Here is a 19,082-nt window from a genome sequence, read left to right as displayed (position 1 = left end):
CACCTGGTAGTTAGAATGGAGTTTGTTGAAGGGAAGGGGCATATAAACTTAGAAAGAAAGAATAGGGCCAAAATATGATGGCTTTTGAATTTCAAGTATTTGCATAACACAAACACAAAATAAATACCTATCTAATGAATGCACGAATAAATGAGTGAGTGAAATGTTATCATCCAGTTTGAACTTTATCCCCTAGACCAGTGGTCGGCAAACTGCAGCTCGGCAAACCGCGGCTCGCGAGCCACATGCGGCTCTTTGGCCCCTTGAGTGTGGCCCTTCCACAAAATACTGGCTCTTCCACAAAATACCGAATTCTGTGCATGGACCATGAAGTTTCAATCGCACTGTACGTGCGTGCCCTCACGTGGTATTTTGTGGGTCTAGGGCCGTGGTTGGCAAACAGTGGCTCGCGAGCCACATGCGGCTCTTTGGCCCCTTGAATGTGGCTCTTCCTAAGCCTTAGGGGTACCCTAATTAAGTTAATAACAATGTACCTAACTATATAGTTTAAGTTTAAAAAATTTGGCTCTCAAAAGAAATTTCAATCGTTGTACTGTTGATATTTGGCTCTGTTGACTAATGAGTTTGCCTACCACTGCCCTAGACTAAGAGTTACAAACTAAAATGATTCTAAGAGGGTCCGACAGGTAATATAAATGTCATATGGTACAGCCAGGTGTAAGTGGGGAGTGGGAGGGGCTGAGCAACTGGAGAGTAAGCGCCATGTCTAATAGCCACTATTCAGCGCCAGGTGACTGCTGCACAGAATGTGGGCCCTGTGTGGCAAGATCTTGCAGTTTTTAAAAAGAAGTAGGAAATCTTGGTTTTATGTGACATTTCCCAAATCTTTAATGTTTGGTTTGAATAATTTTGAAAAACCGGCCAAATAAAACACAGCTATAAGGTAGATTTGGCCTCCAAGTCACTAAGTTGCAATCTTAGTGAACATGAGAAACTACTTAAAATCTTGGCCCAGAGAGCTGGTCGTTGAAAGGAGGTTAATCTGGCCATGCTATGCTGGATACACCTCCAGCCAAGTGGTTCTGGATGGTGGCTGCACATTATAATCACTGGGAGGATTTGAAAAATCCTCACCTCGGGCTCCACTGCAGACCAGTTCAGTCAGCCTCTAGACAGGCGGGCATTTTATAAAGCTGCTCAGGCAATTCTGATGTGCTGTCAAGGTTGGGAGCTAATGCTCTGAGGCTAATTTTGAAGGTTATTGCAATGCCTGCACATGTGGTAAAAGGGTCTCAACTGTGGTTTTAGAAGCGGACTGAGCAAAGAAAGAGACAGAGGTGAAAGACTTTTTAAAGACAAATTGATGAAAAGTTGTGGCTTTTTAAAAATCAGAGTGGAAGAAGGGTGTCAAAAGAGTTGAGATTTCAAGCTGAGATTTGGGGGCTGGGAAATGTAAGGAATTTAATATGATGATGAACAGGGGAAAAATAAATGTTATCTTATATGCAAATGCTGTGGCCACATCCAAGCTGAGAATTTTAAAGCCACATAACATTAAAAAAATGTATATATAAGGCTACACAATTATTTTAAAAGGATAATCTTTTGTGTATATTTTATTTGTTGCAAGCCAGGAAAAAAACCTGTGAATTAACATTGCTAATAGATTTGTTTATACAGTGTGACAAGGTCATTGCTCAGGGTTGAGGGAGAAGAACCACAGGAATCCAAAGCAAATTCCTTCCTGGTTAACACACTAGGAATGTCTGTCCTACATCAGTTTGGTCTGTAGTCTCAGCTGGGTCTTGAGACTTTCTCAATGATGATTTACCACCACCTTGAGGCTGCATCCTGTTACTGCATCCAGCTTTTGGCTTCTGAAATATAAAGGGAAGCTGCATTCTTTAGTTGGCAGGTTTAAACATTAAGATGAAAATAGTTGTTTGTTATTTTATTTTATTGGGATGGAAGGGCTATACAATTATATAATGTTTTGTTGCATCAGGATGATGATTGTGCCTAACCACACATGACAGCAAATATTTCTGTAATGAAAACCAAAAGAGGAATCAACTCAGTGTTGCATTTTCAAATTTAATTAAAAAATAATTTTTAGGTCATTAGTGAATTCTTCTTTATACTTAAGTCTAAAGTAATGACTTTGCATTAGTGGTAAGATATTTTGAAAAGATAACAATTAACAAAACAAAACTTTGACATTTATTGCTCGCTTTTAAGTATATGTTAATAAGCAAGATGCTAAGAGGTTTCTTTACTTAACACATCATCACATTTAATTATCAAGAAAAAAATTCCTCTTTGATTCAGACACTCTTATTTTATCCCCATTTTACCATTGAGGACAAAGATTCATAGGGCAGTTAGTAATTTATTCAAGAGTACAGGACTTGAAGACAGGAACTTTGGGCTCAGTTCACAATCCCCCGTTTTTTAGTTGTGAAAACTTGAATAAGTCCCTCAAAGGTTACTGTTTAAATCTCCCAGTCTTTAAATGGAATGTTAATTATGTTTGTCATGCCAATGCAGAGATTGTTGCATGAAATTACAAAGAACAAAAGACTATGTAAGTACTAGTTTTTTGGTGACTTTTTCTATGAATCCAGGGTCTTAGTGTCAACAATAGTAGAAATAACTAGAATAAGAACGTTAAATCTGCCTCTAGGTAGCATTGTGACCTTGGAAACTTAACTTCCCAAACCTATGCTTTTAAAAAGAAAAATTAATGAAGAAACTGAATTGGATGACCTCTAAGATACTTTTCAGTTCTGAAATTTTGTAAGAGACTTGGTGGCATAGCTAAGAAAAGAACCATTTTTTTTTCTGTAAAATATTCACTGGAATATATCACTTCAATGTGGTTGGCTTTCTGTCCTATGGAATTCTGGGTGAATTCCTCTTAGAAGATCCTAATGGCGAGTGTGAGGCTGTGACATCAGTGAGCCTGCAGGTATGAAACTATTCATGCTGCATTGTAGCTCTGTAACAGGAGGAGAACCAGGCATCCTAGAGGAATGTGTAGCCTGGCTGGTGTTTGTAAGATGCCAGGAGACCAAAGATAACGGTGACAGTAAACAAATGAGTAGCCAAGTAAGAATTATATATGGTTTAGCCTGGATTTATAGCAAATATGGCCTGCTAAATGAAGCAGATCCGAAGCATTCTTGTTGGCAGATTTGCCATCGTGATGTCTTGAAATTACCTGTCAGCACTGCTGTTTGTGCTCTGTTCAGATAGCAGGGCAAAAATCATTCCAAGAGAGTAGCTACTGCATCAAGGTCACTCATAATGTCAGACCGTGTCTGAGGCTGTGGATCTTACCATAGAACGATCATTGGCCTGGAGTCTGCCTGGTGAATAAGCAACTTTACCAGGAAAGGTGCTGCCTGTGATCTGAGGCCCAGTGCTTTCCATCTTTCAGATAGATGAGGCTTCAAGCCTTACTTTTTAGGAAGCTAATGGCTCTATCATTTGTCTTCCTTAGTTATCTAGGAATAAAGGAAGTTATTTTGTTTTTTAATGCTTTTAAGATAATCAAACTGGAAAGGTGTCACTTGTAGGTGGCGCTCTGATATTTCTGGATTTGTCTATAGACTATTCAGTACTACTCACTTGAGAAAGGTGTGTGTGTGAGAGAGAGAGAGAGACAGCAGGAGGAGAGAGAGAGAGAGCAGGAGGAGAGAGAGAAAGGTGTAGTCACAATTGGCAATCTAGTACTCTTCTTATTTTGTGCTACCTGAGCCCATTACCTTATACAAATAAATCTGATAAGTTGCATTAATAAAAATATTTTTGTTTGTCTTATTTTTTATAGCATAGAGAAGACTATTTGTACCCTTCCAAAATAAAGTTTCTTTACATATTTTTTCTTATCCTGTCCTTATTGCATCTCTGGTTCTGTTGCTTGATGCATGCCATTGTGTTTAAGAGACTACAGTTGACCTCCGAACAATACAGGTTTGAAATACATGGGCACACTTACATGCAGATTTGTTGTTAATCCTCACCAAAGGAGTTTTTTCCATTGCTTTTCAGAGAGGGTGGAAGGGAGAGAGGGAGAGTAGGAGGGGGGAAAAGAGAGAGAAAGAGAGAGAGAGAGAGAGAGAGAGAGAGAGAGAGAGAGAGAGGCATTGATGTGAGAGAGACACATTGACTGGTTGCCTCCCAGGTGGGAATCAAACCTGCAACCCTTTGGTGTGCCAGCTGATGCTCTAACCACTGAGCACATGGCCATGGCCAGATATTTTTTCTATAAACATACAGTCAGCCCTCTGTACCCCAGGCTTTGTATCTTAAGATTCAACAAACTGTGGATTGAAAACAGTATTTTTGATCTGTGGTTGGAAATCTGTGGATGTGGATGTGGATTTTTGACTGCATGGAGGTCAGTACCCCTAACCCTCACATTGCTCAAGGGTCAACTGTATTAACTGGTCTCCTTAATGGGATACAGGGCCCATGAAAAGTCATATTGTGCCCACTCTTGTCTCCAGACACACTTTTCTATAAGGGAAATACGGCCGGAAAGAACTCTAAGACTAGCTGTGTTCAAGGTACCAAAAAATAGGAATATTCAGAAAAGTAGTAGATGGAACTCTACCACAAAGGAAAAGGTACAAATGACAGGAACAGATTTTTGGAGACAAATGTATTAATGGGTTGAGGGGCTTTTATGGAGCTGAATGGTGGTGGAGCAAGCAGCTTTCCAAGCCATATTGCCTAAGCCCTAGTGCCCTTCACCAATTATCATATGTTATCTTGAGCAAGTGACGCAACCTCTGTGTGCCCCAGTTTCCTCCCCTGCAAAATAGGGTTAAAAGTGTATCTTCCACATAGAGTTGTTGTGATGATTAAATGTGTTAAAACATGTAAAGAGCTTAGAATAGTACCTGGCATGTGGTAAGCATTTAGTAAAGGTTTGTTCAAGGTACCAAACCTTTAGCTCCAGTTATCATTGTTGGCATTATTACTAACCTGGGAGCAGAGGGGTTAGGCCATAGCAGCTCCTTATATCTGTATACATGTCTCTGGCATTTTGGAATCAAATACCATCACCCTGTTTTCTCCTCCCACCTTCAGCCACCTTGGTCAGTATGAAGCCTCAACCTCCTCCATGACCCACAATAGTTAAGATCACCTTTCCCATTTCATGGGCCCTGTGGTGGTTGCCCTACATTCCTGCATCCTCTTCTCTGTGAGACTCTGGGCCTCCTGCCCTGACTGATGATTCTAATGTTGGTTTAGAGATAATTCTCTAATCGGCCCAATAGTTTAGTTAAGGCACTTCTTTGACATTTAGAAAGTATTTATATAAGGGAATTTAGGCTATAAATGTCTGTTCAAAAAAAAAAATACAAGCAACCTTCAAGTTTATAATATTGTCATACAACAACCTTATAAATAATATGTACTTATTTATAATTTGTATTTACTTATATTATTATATTTATAATTATCCTATATAATAAAAGACTAATATGCAAATGGACCAAATGGCGGAATGACCAGTCGCTATGATGCACACTGACCACCAGGGGGCAGATGCTCAACACAGGAGCTGCCCCCTGGTGGTCAGTGCGCTCCCACAGAGGGAGCACAGCTCAGCCACAAGCCCTGAGCTGGCTCATGGCTGGCAAGTGCAGCAGTGGTGGTGGGAGCCTCTCCCACCTCTGCAGTCGGACATCCCCTGAGGGCTCCCAGACTGTGAGAGGGTGCAGGCCGGGCTGAGGGACACCCCCCCACACCCGAGTGTACGAATTTCGTGCACCAGGCCTCTAGTGTACTTATAAATAATAATCCCACAGCACTCTTTAACCAGAGCGAAGGTCATTTCAAAGTATTCTGGGAAGTAAGAGGAAGGGTCTCCTATGAGTTTAGAATTGTCCTTCAAACCCCTGACTGCTAAAGGTGGAAACATTTAAAAAGTGGGTTAGAAAGGCAGCACGTTGCGGGCTGGGTGATCTGTTGGGAGGGAAGGATACAGTTGATTTGCATGCAGCTAAAAGAATGCCAGGTTTTTCACTATTTTAAAAAAAATAATTAGTTTTATAATAGTGTGTGGTATGTTAAGATTTAATAGATTATTACTGTTATATATAAATAACTTAACAAATATTTTTTAAATTGCTAAAATGAGTATTCATAGTTATAATTCATAGAAACAAAAGTTCTGTGGGGCCCTTAATAATTCTTAATAGTCTATAGGAATCTTAACACACATTTTGAGAACATAATAACATGTCACAGTTTGATGATATCACCATGCTCTGAACTCTGTAAATGAAGAATTTAGGTCATTTATATGTGAGTTCCAGGCCATAATACAATATCTGATACGAAGCAAGCTCTCAATAAATAATTTATGAATAAAGGACCTAATATACATGTGTGCATATGTGTACACCCATGGGGTTTGAACAAAAATCTTTACTTCAGCTAACCTAATGCTATCCAACCTAGGTAGTATATATAATTAACTAAACTAATTGTACTCTTTAATTTTATATTGCTCTTAAAAACTATATCTTTTTGAATTATAGAAATTTTGTCCAAAGGATGCCCAAGAGTACTTTAAAGTGAACATTTAGAGCTCTATACTTGAGGACAAAACACCTGAGATCTTTTGGCTCAGCTGCCTATTGGTTTTGTTTTATCTGTGAAGTAGTCTTTCTGAGCCTCAGTTTCCTTATCTGTAAAATGGGGGGCATTGAACGAGATAGGATCTAAGGGCCTTCTAATCTGCATGGGAACTCTTCTTCTTTTCTCTTTTCCAAGCAGATGTATTTCAATACTATTTCCTGTCTTCTTGGCTCTAATGATAGGACAGCAGCTGTGTTGTTCTTGCCCTTTACTGACTCATTGCCCTGAAGTACTCTGGTAGAAAGCTGGCTATTTTATTGCTCATTCAGCATGATAAACTCTCTACATGGAATTCCAATTTTTTCTAAAAATATTAACTTGGTATTACTAAGAAACTATATGGTCCCTAGAAAAAATTTAGAATGTTTAGATAAACAACTCAGCAATCCCAGATAACCTTTTAATAACCTTAGCATTCTACAAATCCCATCTAACCACATGCATTCTTGTTTCAGGTATTTGATTTACAAGGAGGTCTTACTAAACAGGAAAGTATTTAGATGTAATCTAAACACAAGACTCTAACAACATTTCAGCTCTGCCCTTCAGTGTTAAGGAGTCAGTGTTATGGGCAGGTTGGGAAATGTTTATTAAAAGTGATTGTTATCCCCAATAAGGTTGGAGGAGACTCAGCTCAATTTATCCATTCTATATGACACTGAGTTCAGAAAAGAATTTCCCTCCTGGTCAGCTTTAGATAATACCATCCTCTGCCCTTTTTGCTTTCTCTTTCCAACTGACAGCCTTTATTCTGGAACAATTATTTATTTATTTATTTATTTATTATTAAATTGATTGGTGTGACATTGGTTAACATGAACATATAGGTTTCAGGTGTGTGTTCCTATGTTACAAGTTCTGTATATTGCACAGTGTGCCCACCACCCAAAGTCAAATCTTCTCCTGTCACCTTATATATTTTTATATTCTAAAGACATCCCATTCAACCTTTAGAAAAGAGCTAAGTATTTCAGTCTTTTTTGAGTTTTCTTGTGGAATCAGAATTAAAACTGTTTTAAAACATTTCATTTTCTCTTCAGTCTTTATTAGAAATTTCTTACTACCTCACACATGTCCATATCCTTTCTTCTGTTAGTTGTATTGTATTGGATTTTGTCTGTAGGAATGTCAGTAAATGTGTGAGGTGGTAGAGGCCCTAGCATCTGGGTCTTGGTGGCACATGAAGCACATAGATATGTGGTCAGGAAATGTAGAGTGCCTTAGGGAGCTATTGTGTAAAACTCCAGATGGATCATTCTGTATAGGAACTCTGTGCCTAAGAATTAAGCAAAAATGGGAGATTAAATATATGTTGGTATATCTATAACAATAAAAGGGTAAAATGATAATTAGACCAGACGTCTTTTCAGATGTCATTCCAGACAAAACTGGGGCCGGAGGGAAGTCCAGGTCCCAGGTGCCAGAGGGAAGCCGGTGCCAACAGCCAGGGAAAGGAAGGCCTACTCTTGCATGAATTTTCGTGCATCAAGCCTCTAGTATATATATAACCTGAATACATAATTTTGCTTCTAAATGGAGTTCTTTTTTATCTTTTAATTAATTAATTTTTTTCTTAATTTTACAGATATCCCCTTCCCAACCCTTCACCCATACATGCACACACCTTTGCCCGCCTCCACCCAGCCCCTACCTCCTCCTTTTCCTCTGTCCATCACCACACTGCTATCTGTATCTATGGGTTATGCATATACCTTCTTTGGCTAATCTCTTCACCTTCTTTCATCCAGTTCTCTGAAAGTTCTCTGTCTGTTCCATGTATCTGACAGTTCTCTGTCTGTTCTATGTATCCATGCCTCTGTTTCTATTTTGTTTGTCAGTTTATTTTGTTCATTAGATTCACATATAAGTGAGATCATATGGTATTTTTATGTCTTTCTCTGGCTTATTTCACTTAGCATAGTCCTATCCTGGTCCATCCATGCTGTCACAAAAGATATGATTTCCTTCTTTTTTACAGCCACGGCGTATTCCATTGTGTAAATGTACCACAGTCTCTTTATCCATTCATCTACCAATGGGCATTTGGGCTGCTTCCAGATCTTGACTATTGTAAATAATGCTGCTATGAACACAGGGGTGCATATATTCTTTTGAATTGGTGTTTCTGGAATTCTTAGGAAATATTCCCAGAAGTGGGATCACTGGGTCATAGTGCAGCTCCATTTTTAATTTTTTGAGGAAACTCCATACTGTTTTCCACAGGGGCAGTTCCAGCCTGCACTCCCACCAGCAGTACCTAGGGTTCCCTTTTCCCCTAGCAAGCACTTGTGTGTTGATTTACTGATGGTAGCACAGTGCTGAAAGAGTAGTGAATAATCAAAATGTTTTGTTTATTTTTAATTGAATTTACTGGGATGATGTTGGTTACTACAATTATCTAGATTTCAAGTGTACAATTCTATAATACATCATCTGTATATTGTATTGTGTGTTCACCACCCCAAGTCAAGTCTTCTTTCATTACCATTTAGCTCCCCTTTACCCTCTTCTACCCCCCTCACCTCCCTTTCCCTCTGGTAATCACCATACTGTTATCTGTGTCTATGGGTTTTTTTTTTGTTTTTTGTTTAATCCCTTCATTTTTTTTCACCCAGTCCCCCAACCTCCCTCTCCTCTGACAGATATCAATCTGTTCTTTGTATCTATAAGTCTATTTCTATTTTGTTTGTTAGTTTATTTTGTTCATTAGATTCCACATATAAGTGAGATCATATGGTACTTGTCTTTTTCTGATTTCTGCTAGAAGTCCAAGAGAATCACTCATCAACTGCTTCCGCACACCTCCTACTGGGGATTGAGCACACAACCTGGGCATGTGCCCCGACCAGGAATTGAAGCATGACCTCCTGGTTTATATGTTACTGCTCAACCACTGAGCAACACTGGCTGGGCTAGAGTTCTTTCTTTTTATGGCCAAGTAGTATTCCATTGTGAATGTACCACAGCTTAAGTGAATTAAATAAAAGATCAAATTGGAATTTGTTGATTGGGAATGGCTTTTTAAAATCACTTATCAAACCTTGGCTTTATACCAGACCTTAAAGTGTATTTTCTCTTGAAATGCTCATAGAACCCAAGATGAATATTACTGTCCCTCTCTTGCAGGTGAAGAAACTGAGGTTCAGAGACATTAAGTACGTCACTTAGCTTACACTGTTAGTAAGAGAGTGATGAATCCTGGAATCAAATTCAGTTTTGTCTGGTTGTAGCAATGGTTCTCTTCACATTATTCACACTGGTTCACAATTAACATTTCTTTTTCTTTTGATATACCCTCTCCAGCTCCTCACAGAATCACTCATTTAAATTTTTTCAACTTCTAATTTCTTCCAGGGACTTAAACAAATTGTTAGATCAAATGGCCTTTTGTGATTTCATATGGTTCCAGTGGTGCTCTCTAGATTCAGGATTGAGTCCACCACCTTCTAGTAGTAAGGCATTGTTGGGTAGATCTCCTCACCTCTCAGGGCCTCAGTCTTATAATCTATAACATGGGGATGACGATAGCACTCACCTCAAAGCGTCTTTATGAGACCCACATGATCTATTGTTTGTAAAATACGCTGAAAGGTCCTGGCACATAGTGAATATTGTATGAAGATTACTTACTATTTCAGCTGGAATTGTTCAGATGAGATAACTCAAAGACTCCTTTAATCTTGGAACACTAAGAAAGGAGTAAATACTTTTTTATGGTTTAAAAGATTCAACAGCAGAGGCTGAACAATTTTCTTCATAAATATAGTGAAAATAGTTCACTTTTTTGATGCTTTTCAGCAGGTTCCTGTCTGAAGGCAGCTAACTTGATCTAGACTAGGTCAGACATCATCGCTCTATCTACTGAGAAGTATGAATCCTTTTGAGGGGTGAACACACACACACACACACACACACACACACACACACACGCATCCAGACAGCAAACATCAAAATAAATTAGCAGTTCAGGTGATTGGGTGAACTACTTTCTGAGAACCAACGGCCATCTCTGTGATTAAACTGAGTCAAACTCATCTGTAATTGAGAATCGTTCAAGCATGTAACTGCCTTAAATTTTTGGTTTACATTTTCTGTAAATTAGAAAAGAAGTTTGTAGTGAATTTTGCTTGATGAAAAGAAATCGCTCTCCTCTTACCCTTACCCTAAGTACATGTTTCTTGTCAAGCATCTCTAGCCTGATCACAAATCCCCTTTCAGAAGAATTAACAGAAAATAGTGAATGTGAAGGAGGAGGAACTCAGAGCATAGATCATTGTAACCTCAGTGTCAAAACTGTGGGACTAGAGGAAATGTTGCTTCTCCTTCATCTGGGCGGGATAATGTGTCTCCAGGAGCACTGTTTCTGCCGTGAGAGAAACAGATTTTGGAGTGAGATACGGTTCAAGTCCCAAGTCTGCCACTAGGGCAAATCACTCACATTCTTTGACCCTCAGTTTCCTCATCTGTAAAATGACCATAATCAGTACCACTTCACAGACTTGTGGTGGCAACACAGTGTCTACTTCCTGTTGTATGTGCTCCCATTCCCCTGTTAGAGAAATAGTATTTAATTTCAGTTTGGCCTGAAAATTATGTAATTCTATAAAAAACTATGCCTAGGCTTTCAACTCTATAAGTCAGAGATCAGATCTCCTTTTGTACTATATCGTTGTTACCTGGTCTTCTATCTGGTGCAAGAAAGCTCTTCTTTTATTCCTGCTACACATGACCACCTTGCCAGCCCTCAGCTGGTTAACATACATTTGAGGATTAGATTATATTAAATTTACATCTGAGTCTTGGAAACAGCCACACTCTCATGGCAGGTTAAGAATAGGAATCTCCCCACGATCTATATTTATTCACATGAGCTTTGTTGTAGGAGAGAACTAGGTAGGAAAATAAGTGAAATAATGGGTATTCTTGTTTTGTTTTGTTTTATTAATCCTCACCCAGGATATTTTTTCCCATTGATTTTTAGAAAGAGTGGAATAGAGGGAGGGGGGAAAAGAGAGAGAGAAACATCAATGCCAGAGAGACACATCAATTGGTTGCCTCCCACAAACAGGGCCCGCAACCCAGGTAACTGCCTCTGGCTGGGAATTTAAACTGCAACCTTCCAGTACACAGGCAGACACTCTACCACTGAGCCATACTGGCCAGGACAAAATAATGGGCATTCTTAACCTGCCATGAGAGTGTGGCTATTTCCAAGACTCAGATGTAAATTTAATATAATCTAATCCTCAAATGAATGTTAACCAGCTCAGGGCTCTAGCAAATTATTTTTCGCAAACCTCCAAGTGTACATGTGCATGCACTGTGACTGTGCTGCTTGGTCTTTAAGTAGATTGATGCTTTAAAAAGTGTAAAAGTAAGATCTTTTTAAAGCACCTCAATAGGGAACTTTCAAAATGCAAATGATTTGCAAGTGGGAAGTGTACTGCCAAATGGTGGTAGCAGGGCTAAAAGCTGTTCCATTTTCTCCCACATTGGATAACCAGGGTGTCTTTAGGGGCCGAATCCTGGTTTGGCTCCAATCAAGAGTGTACAGACTCTTGGAATATGTATCAAATATGAATATGGCAAGGGACCCATGAGAAGGAAACAATTAAGGGGGTGGCCTGCAAGGATTGGGGCCTGTGGACTGGGTCACCCTCAGTGTACCCCTGGAGGGCCTGGCACAGAGACAGACAATGGCAATGGAAGAGGCATAGAAAGGGCACATAAGCAAGCTGGTGGTAGGAAATGTCAGGGGAGAGCCAGAGGGAAGAGGATGCATCAGCAGGGGTTTGAACAATGAAGGCTAAAATACGGCCTTTCAAAGGTGTGCGATTCAGCCCACAGCAATGAGTTGAATGTGAATAAAATGTGCTTTTTGTGTAGTGTGATGGCAAACATTGGATTGTGTCATGAAGGACATTAATTTTGTAATCATCTTTGACTCTCCAGGTAACCCAGAACATTGGAGAAACAAACACAGATAGGTCAAATACTAAGAATAGAAACAAAATTGGGTACAGACAGAATTCTGATACAGACAGAATACATTTCATAAGAAAATCCAGAGTGTCCCAACTCTTTATTTATTGTAAAAATTTTTCTCAAAATGATTAAAATCACTTGAATTCAGTAGGGCAGTACTTAGATATGCTTTATGTTCTGCGGAGATTTTTTTTTTTTTTGCTGCAGTGGTATTTATTTTTTTATTCCCAGTTTTGTGCAGCAGTGCTTTAGACAGAGTAGGCACTTAAAAGAATGAATGAGTAACCACTGTTTGTTGTACTAGGATTTGCTCTGTATTGCAGAATGAAACTTAGTACTTTTCCCCGTTTTCCTATGTGGTTACGTACACCAGCCTCATTTTGTTTCATTCACACCACAAAAACTAGCATAGCTTCTGAAAATGAGCATCATCTATTCTCTGTATGTGCCCAAGTGTGAATTCTCCTGCACATCGCATGGCTTGGTGTACGGAGTGGCACTTACTTGGTCTTTCTATGAAGAGCATCTCATGACATGAAGATAGTAGACAGTGCACTGTTCACTACACAGAGCATGAGTGATGGTACACACATTCAGGGTCTGGGAGGGATGGAGAAATAGCAGTGGCAAAGGTATCCAGAATCAGATGGACTCCAATTTCCTTTGCTTTCATGATTTCTGCTTATATTCTTGTGGTCACACATATAAGCAGGAGAGGAAGTGGAAAGCTAAGATCTCCTTAAGAGGAGGAGTGTGTAGCTTCTCATTGCAAGTTAAGAACAGGGGTTTCTCAGTTTTATTGTGATTGATGAAACTCTTTAGCACTGGCAAGAACAGAGTTGAGAAAATGTGCAACAAATGAACTGGTGAGGATGGAATATAATTCAGAGGAAACGCAGAGTGAGGCCTTCAAAGGGCCTCTGTTTCTCTCGATCAGACAGCCTTGATTTGTGGTCTGGCCAGGCTATGCAGAAAGGTTCGCCTGGGTCCCATGGCTTTTGCCTAATCTACATCTCACAGATTTCAGCTATTTAATCATAATTCTGTTAGGAAATCTGAAACCCATTGTTTAATACTCTGGCTAAGACTAACTTTTGATGAGGTACCTATGTAATCACGTACACACACATTATTTTGTTTGCTTGTTGTTGTTCTGTTAGGAAATCTGAAACCCATTGTTTAATACTCTTTGGCTAAGACTAACTTTTGATGAGGTACCCATGTAATCACGTACGCACACATTTTTTTTTTGAGGAAGAGAAGCTATGAATAGTTATATTTCAAATAACATCTTTGACTATTTGTCTTTTTTGGATTTAACCAGTTGTTTCCAAAATAATTTACTGCCTGACTTAATTTTCCCCAAAACCAATTTATATATACAGATACAACATCTCAAGGCTAAATTCAATAGTAAAGGCTATTTAATACTATAAATACTATAAAAAACTATTTTCAACTCACAATTATCTTTTTTGGATTTAACCAGTTGTTTCCAAAATAATTTACTTCCTGACTTAATTTTCCCCCAAACCAATTTATATATACAGATATAACAACTCAAGGCTAAATTCAATAGTAAATGCTATTTAATACTATAAAAAACTATTTCAACTCACAATTATCAACCATCTAGACTCTGATATTCTGATGAGATTCTGCAGATGATAGATGATATTTCTTTTTTTCACTTTTAAATATTTTTATTTTTAAATTACAGTTGACATACATTATTATATTAGTTTCAGATGTATATCCCAGTGATTAGACATTATACAATTTACTAAATGATCATCCCCATATATTTTGCACCCATCTGATACCATATGAAGCAGGAAGTTTGGCTAAGAATTGGGAATACAGATCAGATGAAAAATAGACAATAATAATGAAAATGCATATTTATGGACTTCTATAAATACAGATTATTGATTTGTTGTATTTTAATAAATTCTACATTTTCCAAATTTCCTTCAGCCATGTTATAGACTCATTTTTCAAATCCTACATGAGTTTCAAAAGCTTTTTTCCCATGGTTTGCAGTGCCTATTAAATTGTCACGGGATTATGTTTGTTTAGACATATATGAAATGTTTATATTCTTTTGGCAAGTAGCAATTCAGATTTTTTAAAGTCCATGACTGCAAGTGAAGCCAGTGAAATCAAAATGAGCCAACAGTAAAACACAGGCAGTTGCCAACAACAGAGTATTCACAGGTTATTTAGGTTCTATCACAAAGCCCATCAGTCTGATCAGTGGGGACTTACTTCTATGTGGAAAACTTATTTGTAGGCATACCCATCTCTCCAACAAACCTTAATTTGGTGCATAACTGCTTTTCTCTTGGTGCTTTTAAGATTCTCTTTGTCTTTAACCTTTGTCATTTTTATTATGATGTGTCTTGGTGTGAGCCTCTTTGGGTTCACCTTATTTGGGACTCTCTGTACTTCCTGGACTTATATGTCTATTTTCTTCATCAGGTTATGGAAGTTTTCTGTCATTATTTCAAATAGGTTTTCAATTTCTTGCTCTCTATCTTCTCCTTCCACACCTACATGATGCAAATGCTTGAAGTTGTCCCAGAGGCTCTTTATACTATACTATACTCATTTTTAAAAAATTCTTTTTTCTTTCTGGTTGGGTATATTTTGCCTCCTTATATTCCAAATCACTGATTTGATTCTTGGTTTCATCCATCTACTCTTGATTCTCTGTAAATTATTATTTTTGAAATATTTATTGTTGAAAGTATTACATATATTCCCCTCCTCTTCCCCCATTGACCTCTTGTAGCCCGCCCCACCCACTGTCCCAGGCCTTCATCACCCTATTGTCTGTGTCCATGAGTTATGCATTAGACATACAAGTTCTTTGGTTGATCTCTTCCCACCCACCCACTTACCCCCACCATCTGTAAAATAGTCTTTATTTCCATTATTGTAGCCTTTACTTCTGAGTGTTTTTTTATAGTGTTGAGGTTCTCACTAAGTTCATTGAGTATCCTTATAACCAGTATCTTGAACTTTGCATGTAGTAGATTGCTTAACTCCATTTTCTTTAATTCTTTGTCTGGAGTTTTGTTCTGTTCTTTCATTTGGAACATGTTTCTTTGTCTCCTCATTTTGGCAGCCTCCTTATGTTCATTTCTTTTGGGTAGGGTGCTATGTCTCACAGGGTTGGTAGAGTGGCCTAATGTAGTAGGTGTTCTGTAGCATCTAGTAGCATAGTCTCCCCGATCACCCAAGCTGGGCACTCAAGGCACACCCCACATGTGAACTGTGTATACCCTCCTTTTGTAGTTGAACCTTGATTGCTGTTGGCACATCAGTGATAGGGATTTATCCTCAGGCAGATCAGCTGTGACCACCAACCTCAGACCTCCAACCACTGTGGAGGATCAGCTGTGCAGGGTCCCACCCCACAGAGCAGGTCTTACTTCAGCGTAGCTCTGGTGCCTGCTGAGTCCACTCCTTGAGTGTGTCACTTATGGAGATTATTTGATGTAATCTGAAGCTGTCCACTGGGTGTGCTGGCTCTGGATTCTCCTGTGAGGTACAGGACAAGGTAAATCATGACCTGTTTCTCCCCGAAACCACCTGGCATGAGCTACAAAAAGTAGATGGCTGCTACTTGTGCTGGACTTGGAGGTGCCAGGAGAGGCTAAGCTGTGAACCAAGGCTGGCTGTTGCTAGTGCCAGGCCTGTGTCCACTCAGCGAGAGGTATGAAGCACACTGAGACCAGATGCTGCTTGCTTGAGAGATTTTAGGAAAATCTTGCAGATGATATTGCTATAAGTCCATTTGGCCAGCAAAGGCGATCTTAATTTTTATCAGAATTTAATTATGAGAGTATCAATAATTAGAACTTAATTTTTAACAAACTAAGTATATGAGAAAGGACAAAACTAATTACTTGGCATGGATTCTTAGCACTTAGAACAAGCTGCAATATGAGAAAATTAGAGATTTATTAAAAGGATGGGTGTGATTGTCCTGTGACACTTGGAAAACTTTGGATAGCATTTAGGATCATGGGAAAACACATGGTACACTATCACATGGAATGATGGACTTAACAGGCTGACAACACACCACACCAGAGAGTGGCTGGACAGTCAGATCTGACTCCCTGGGCCACCATGTCCACATCTCTGCTGTGTCCCCTTTTGACAGACAGGGATGTGTTTCTGAGTGTTATTAGTCTACCTTTCTCTTTACTACTCTTCTCAATGCTATTTGCTCTTTTCTAAAAATTACTTTGAGGCCAATATATTGTTTGAACTAAAGGATTATGAGCCTTAAACTATATCTAGAAACCTTAATTACAAAATGTGTCTTCTGAGAACTGTGATAAAAAAATGAATCTTCAACTATTACTTCAGTATCAGAATATCCTGTTAAGCATTAAAAGTATTATTCAAAATTAATCAAAAGGCAATTCTGAAAAAAAAACCCCACAAAAAAACACCACAGAAAAACACAGAAAAGCAGGTTAAGTTTAATAGGGAAGTAAGCATCCCAAACCATTTCCATGAGCACAAATGTCAAAACCTGTCTTTGCTCTTTTACACCTCCAGGTGGTGCTGTTTACTTAGACATGGGAAGCAGGCACCCAACCTCATTTCCTTGCCTTAGGTTCATGGCTGGGCTTTCAAAATAATTTCCATTTCTACAGATGTGTTCTTTTAAATGGTCAATAAATTTTTATAACCACTCTTTTAAAAATTGCAAGATTATTGTGATTTGTGCTGTCTGGGACACACCCAGAGTAGATGTTTACATTTGTTCATTGGTCCCTCCTTTTCTACTCTTCTTGTTTCTCAGAACTCAGACTCAGTCACAGACATTTGGGCTGTCATTAGAACTCATCCAAAGCCCCTTAAAACACCTATGTGACTTAAAAATAGATTTCTAATTCAGTTAAGGTAACTCATCTCTATAGGCTTCTGAGTAAAGAATACCATCTTCACAGAAATGTTTTTACCCCCAAAGCCCATGAGTGTTCCTAGCAGACGTGACTTATTTTTTGGTAAGGGGGGCTTGTCGGACACCAGAAATGTTTTGATAATTTTAGCTCATCTTTACAATGACATCCTGGAGACCAATCCAAATTTCTCAGAAAAGTTTTCCTAGGAAAAAACTGAGAGGGAGCAAGGGACAACTTCTTTCCATTTTGGTAGATTTTAGTGCTAGGAATACTGGAAAATCTGTTCTACAGTGTGGAACTAGGATGGGAATACAGTGTTATCAATTTTACCATCAGTAAGGTTTGGAATATTTAATATTGGCTTTAAAAAATAACGAACTAACGCTTTTCTTGTTCTTTCCTTTCTTTCTTTCTTTTTTTCTCTTTTGTCACAAGGGGTTTGTAGACAAGCTGGATGAATTCATTCAGTGGTTAAATGAAGCCATGGAAACCACTGAGAATTGGACACCCCCTAAAGCAGAGACGGATGGCCTTAAACTGTACCTGGAGACACACCTGGTAGGCAAGATTGTGTTGCTTTTGCTGCTAGTAATGAAAGGATTTTGAGGCACTGCTTGTTTGTTTATGGAAGATATCAGTTTTATTTATCAGAAGTCATTATATGCTAATGAAACCAAGTTTTAATGGGGTAAACTGCAGCAACTGAAAATTTATAGGCATTTCAAATAAACCTATAAAATCTAAATCCTCCATATTTCAAGCTATTTAAAAAAAAACATTTTCCAGAAAGATAAGTAATTACTTTAAAAATACCTTAGAAAATTTTATTAGGCCCTCACTCTCTAAAGCAACGATTGAAGGTTTTCCCCTTCTTAAAAAAATATAAAGGAAAGAGATAATTTTGATGACCATTCTAAGCTTTCTAGAATTCTTTTAAAATTAATGAACCTCTCATTATCAAGAGGGTCTACTTTATCTGTTCTACACTGGGTTATTTTAATAAAATATTTAAAACGATGATCTCCATCATTTTTGCTGCTATGTGGGTTTTCAGCATATAATTAATACAACTGTCATTACACTCGTCCCTGTGCAGAGGGAAAAGCATGGAGGGGAAGTGGGAAACACTTGGATGAATATGCTTCTGAATATGTTAGGAGCAAGAATTATAGACTGGGGGACATTTGATGAACCTCATGAGGTTTTTACTGAATGCTTCAAATGGCCGATATCAATTATGAAGGGGTGGATACCAAGTAGTGGAGTGTGATAAAGCATGAAGAAAAAGCACGTTGTCATAGGAAATGAAAATTCAAGCTTTAAGGATCTCATCTTTATTCCTTTCACCGATAGCATAAAATTGACAAAGGCAATGAACACAAATCCTTGGGTACCCAACTGTGGGGTAGATTTTCTGCCCCTCTTACACCCGCAGAATATGGATTGAATAAGCATTGTGTGAGAGTCCTATATGTGTGACAGGTCGCAGGGTTTCAGGACTGCTCCCTGTGTTAGTGAGAGAATGAGAAAGAGGGAGAAGAAGACGGTGAT

The 19,082-nt window shown here is 38.6% G+C and overlaps 1 protein-coding gene across 1 annotated transcript in view; it reads left to right on the top strand.

Annotated features, from left to right (window-relative positions):
* Window positions 1–19,082, top strand: part of AKAP6 (A kinase (PRKA) anchor protein 6) — a 509,871-nt gene that overhangs the window by 237,210 nt on the left and 253,579 nt on the right. The window contains 1 exon segment of the mRNA XM_005880979.2: window positions 17,967–18,089. Coding sequence (XP_005881041.1) covers window positions 17,967–18,089 — 123 coding nt within the window.

This window comes from Myotis brandtii, unplaced genomic scaffold (assembly GCF_000412655.1).
Source record: "Myotis brandtii unplaced genomic scaffold, ASM41265v1 scaffold667, whole genome shotgun sequence".
NCBI lineage: Eukaryota > Metazoa > Chordata > Mammalia > Chiroptera > Vespertilionidae > Myotis > Myotis brandtii.
This window is presented reverse-complemented; position numbering and strand designations above follow the sequence as displayed.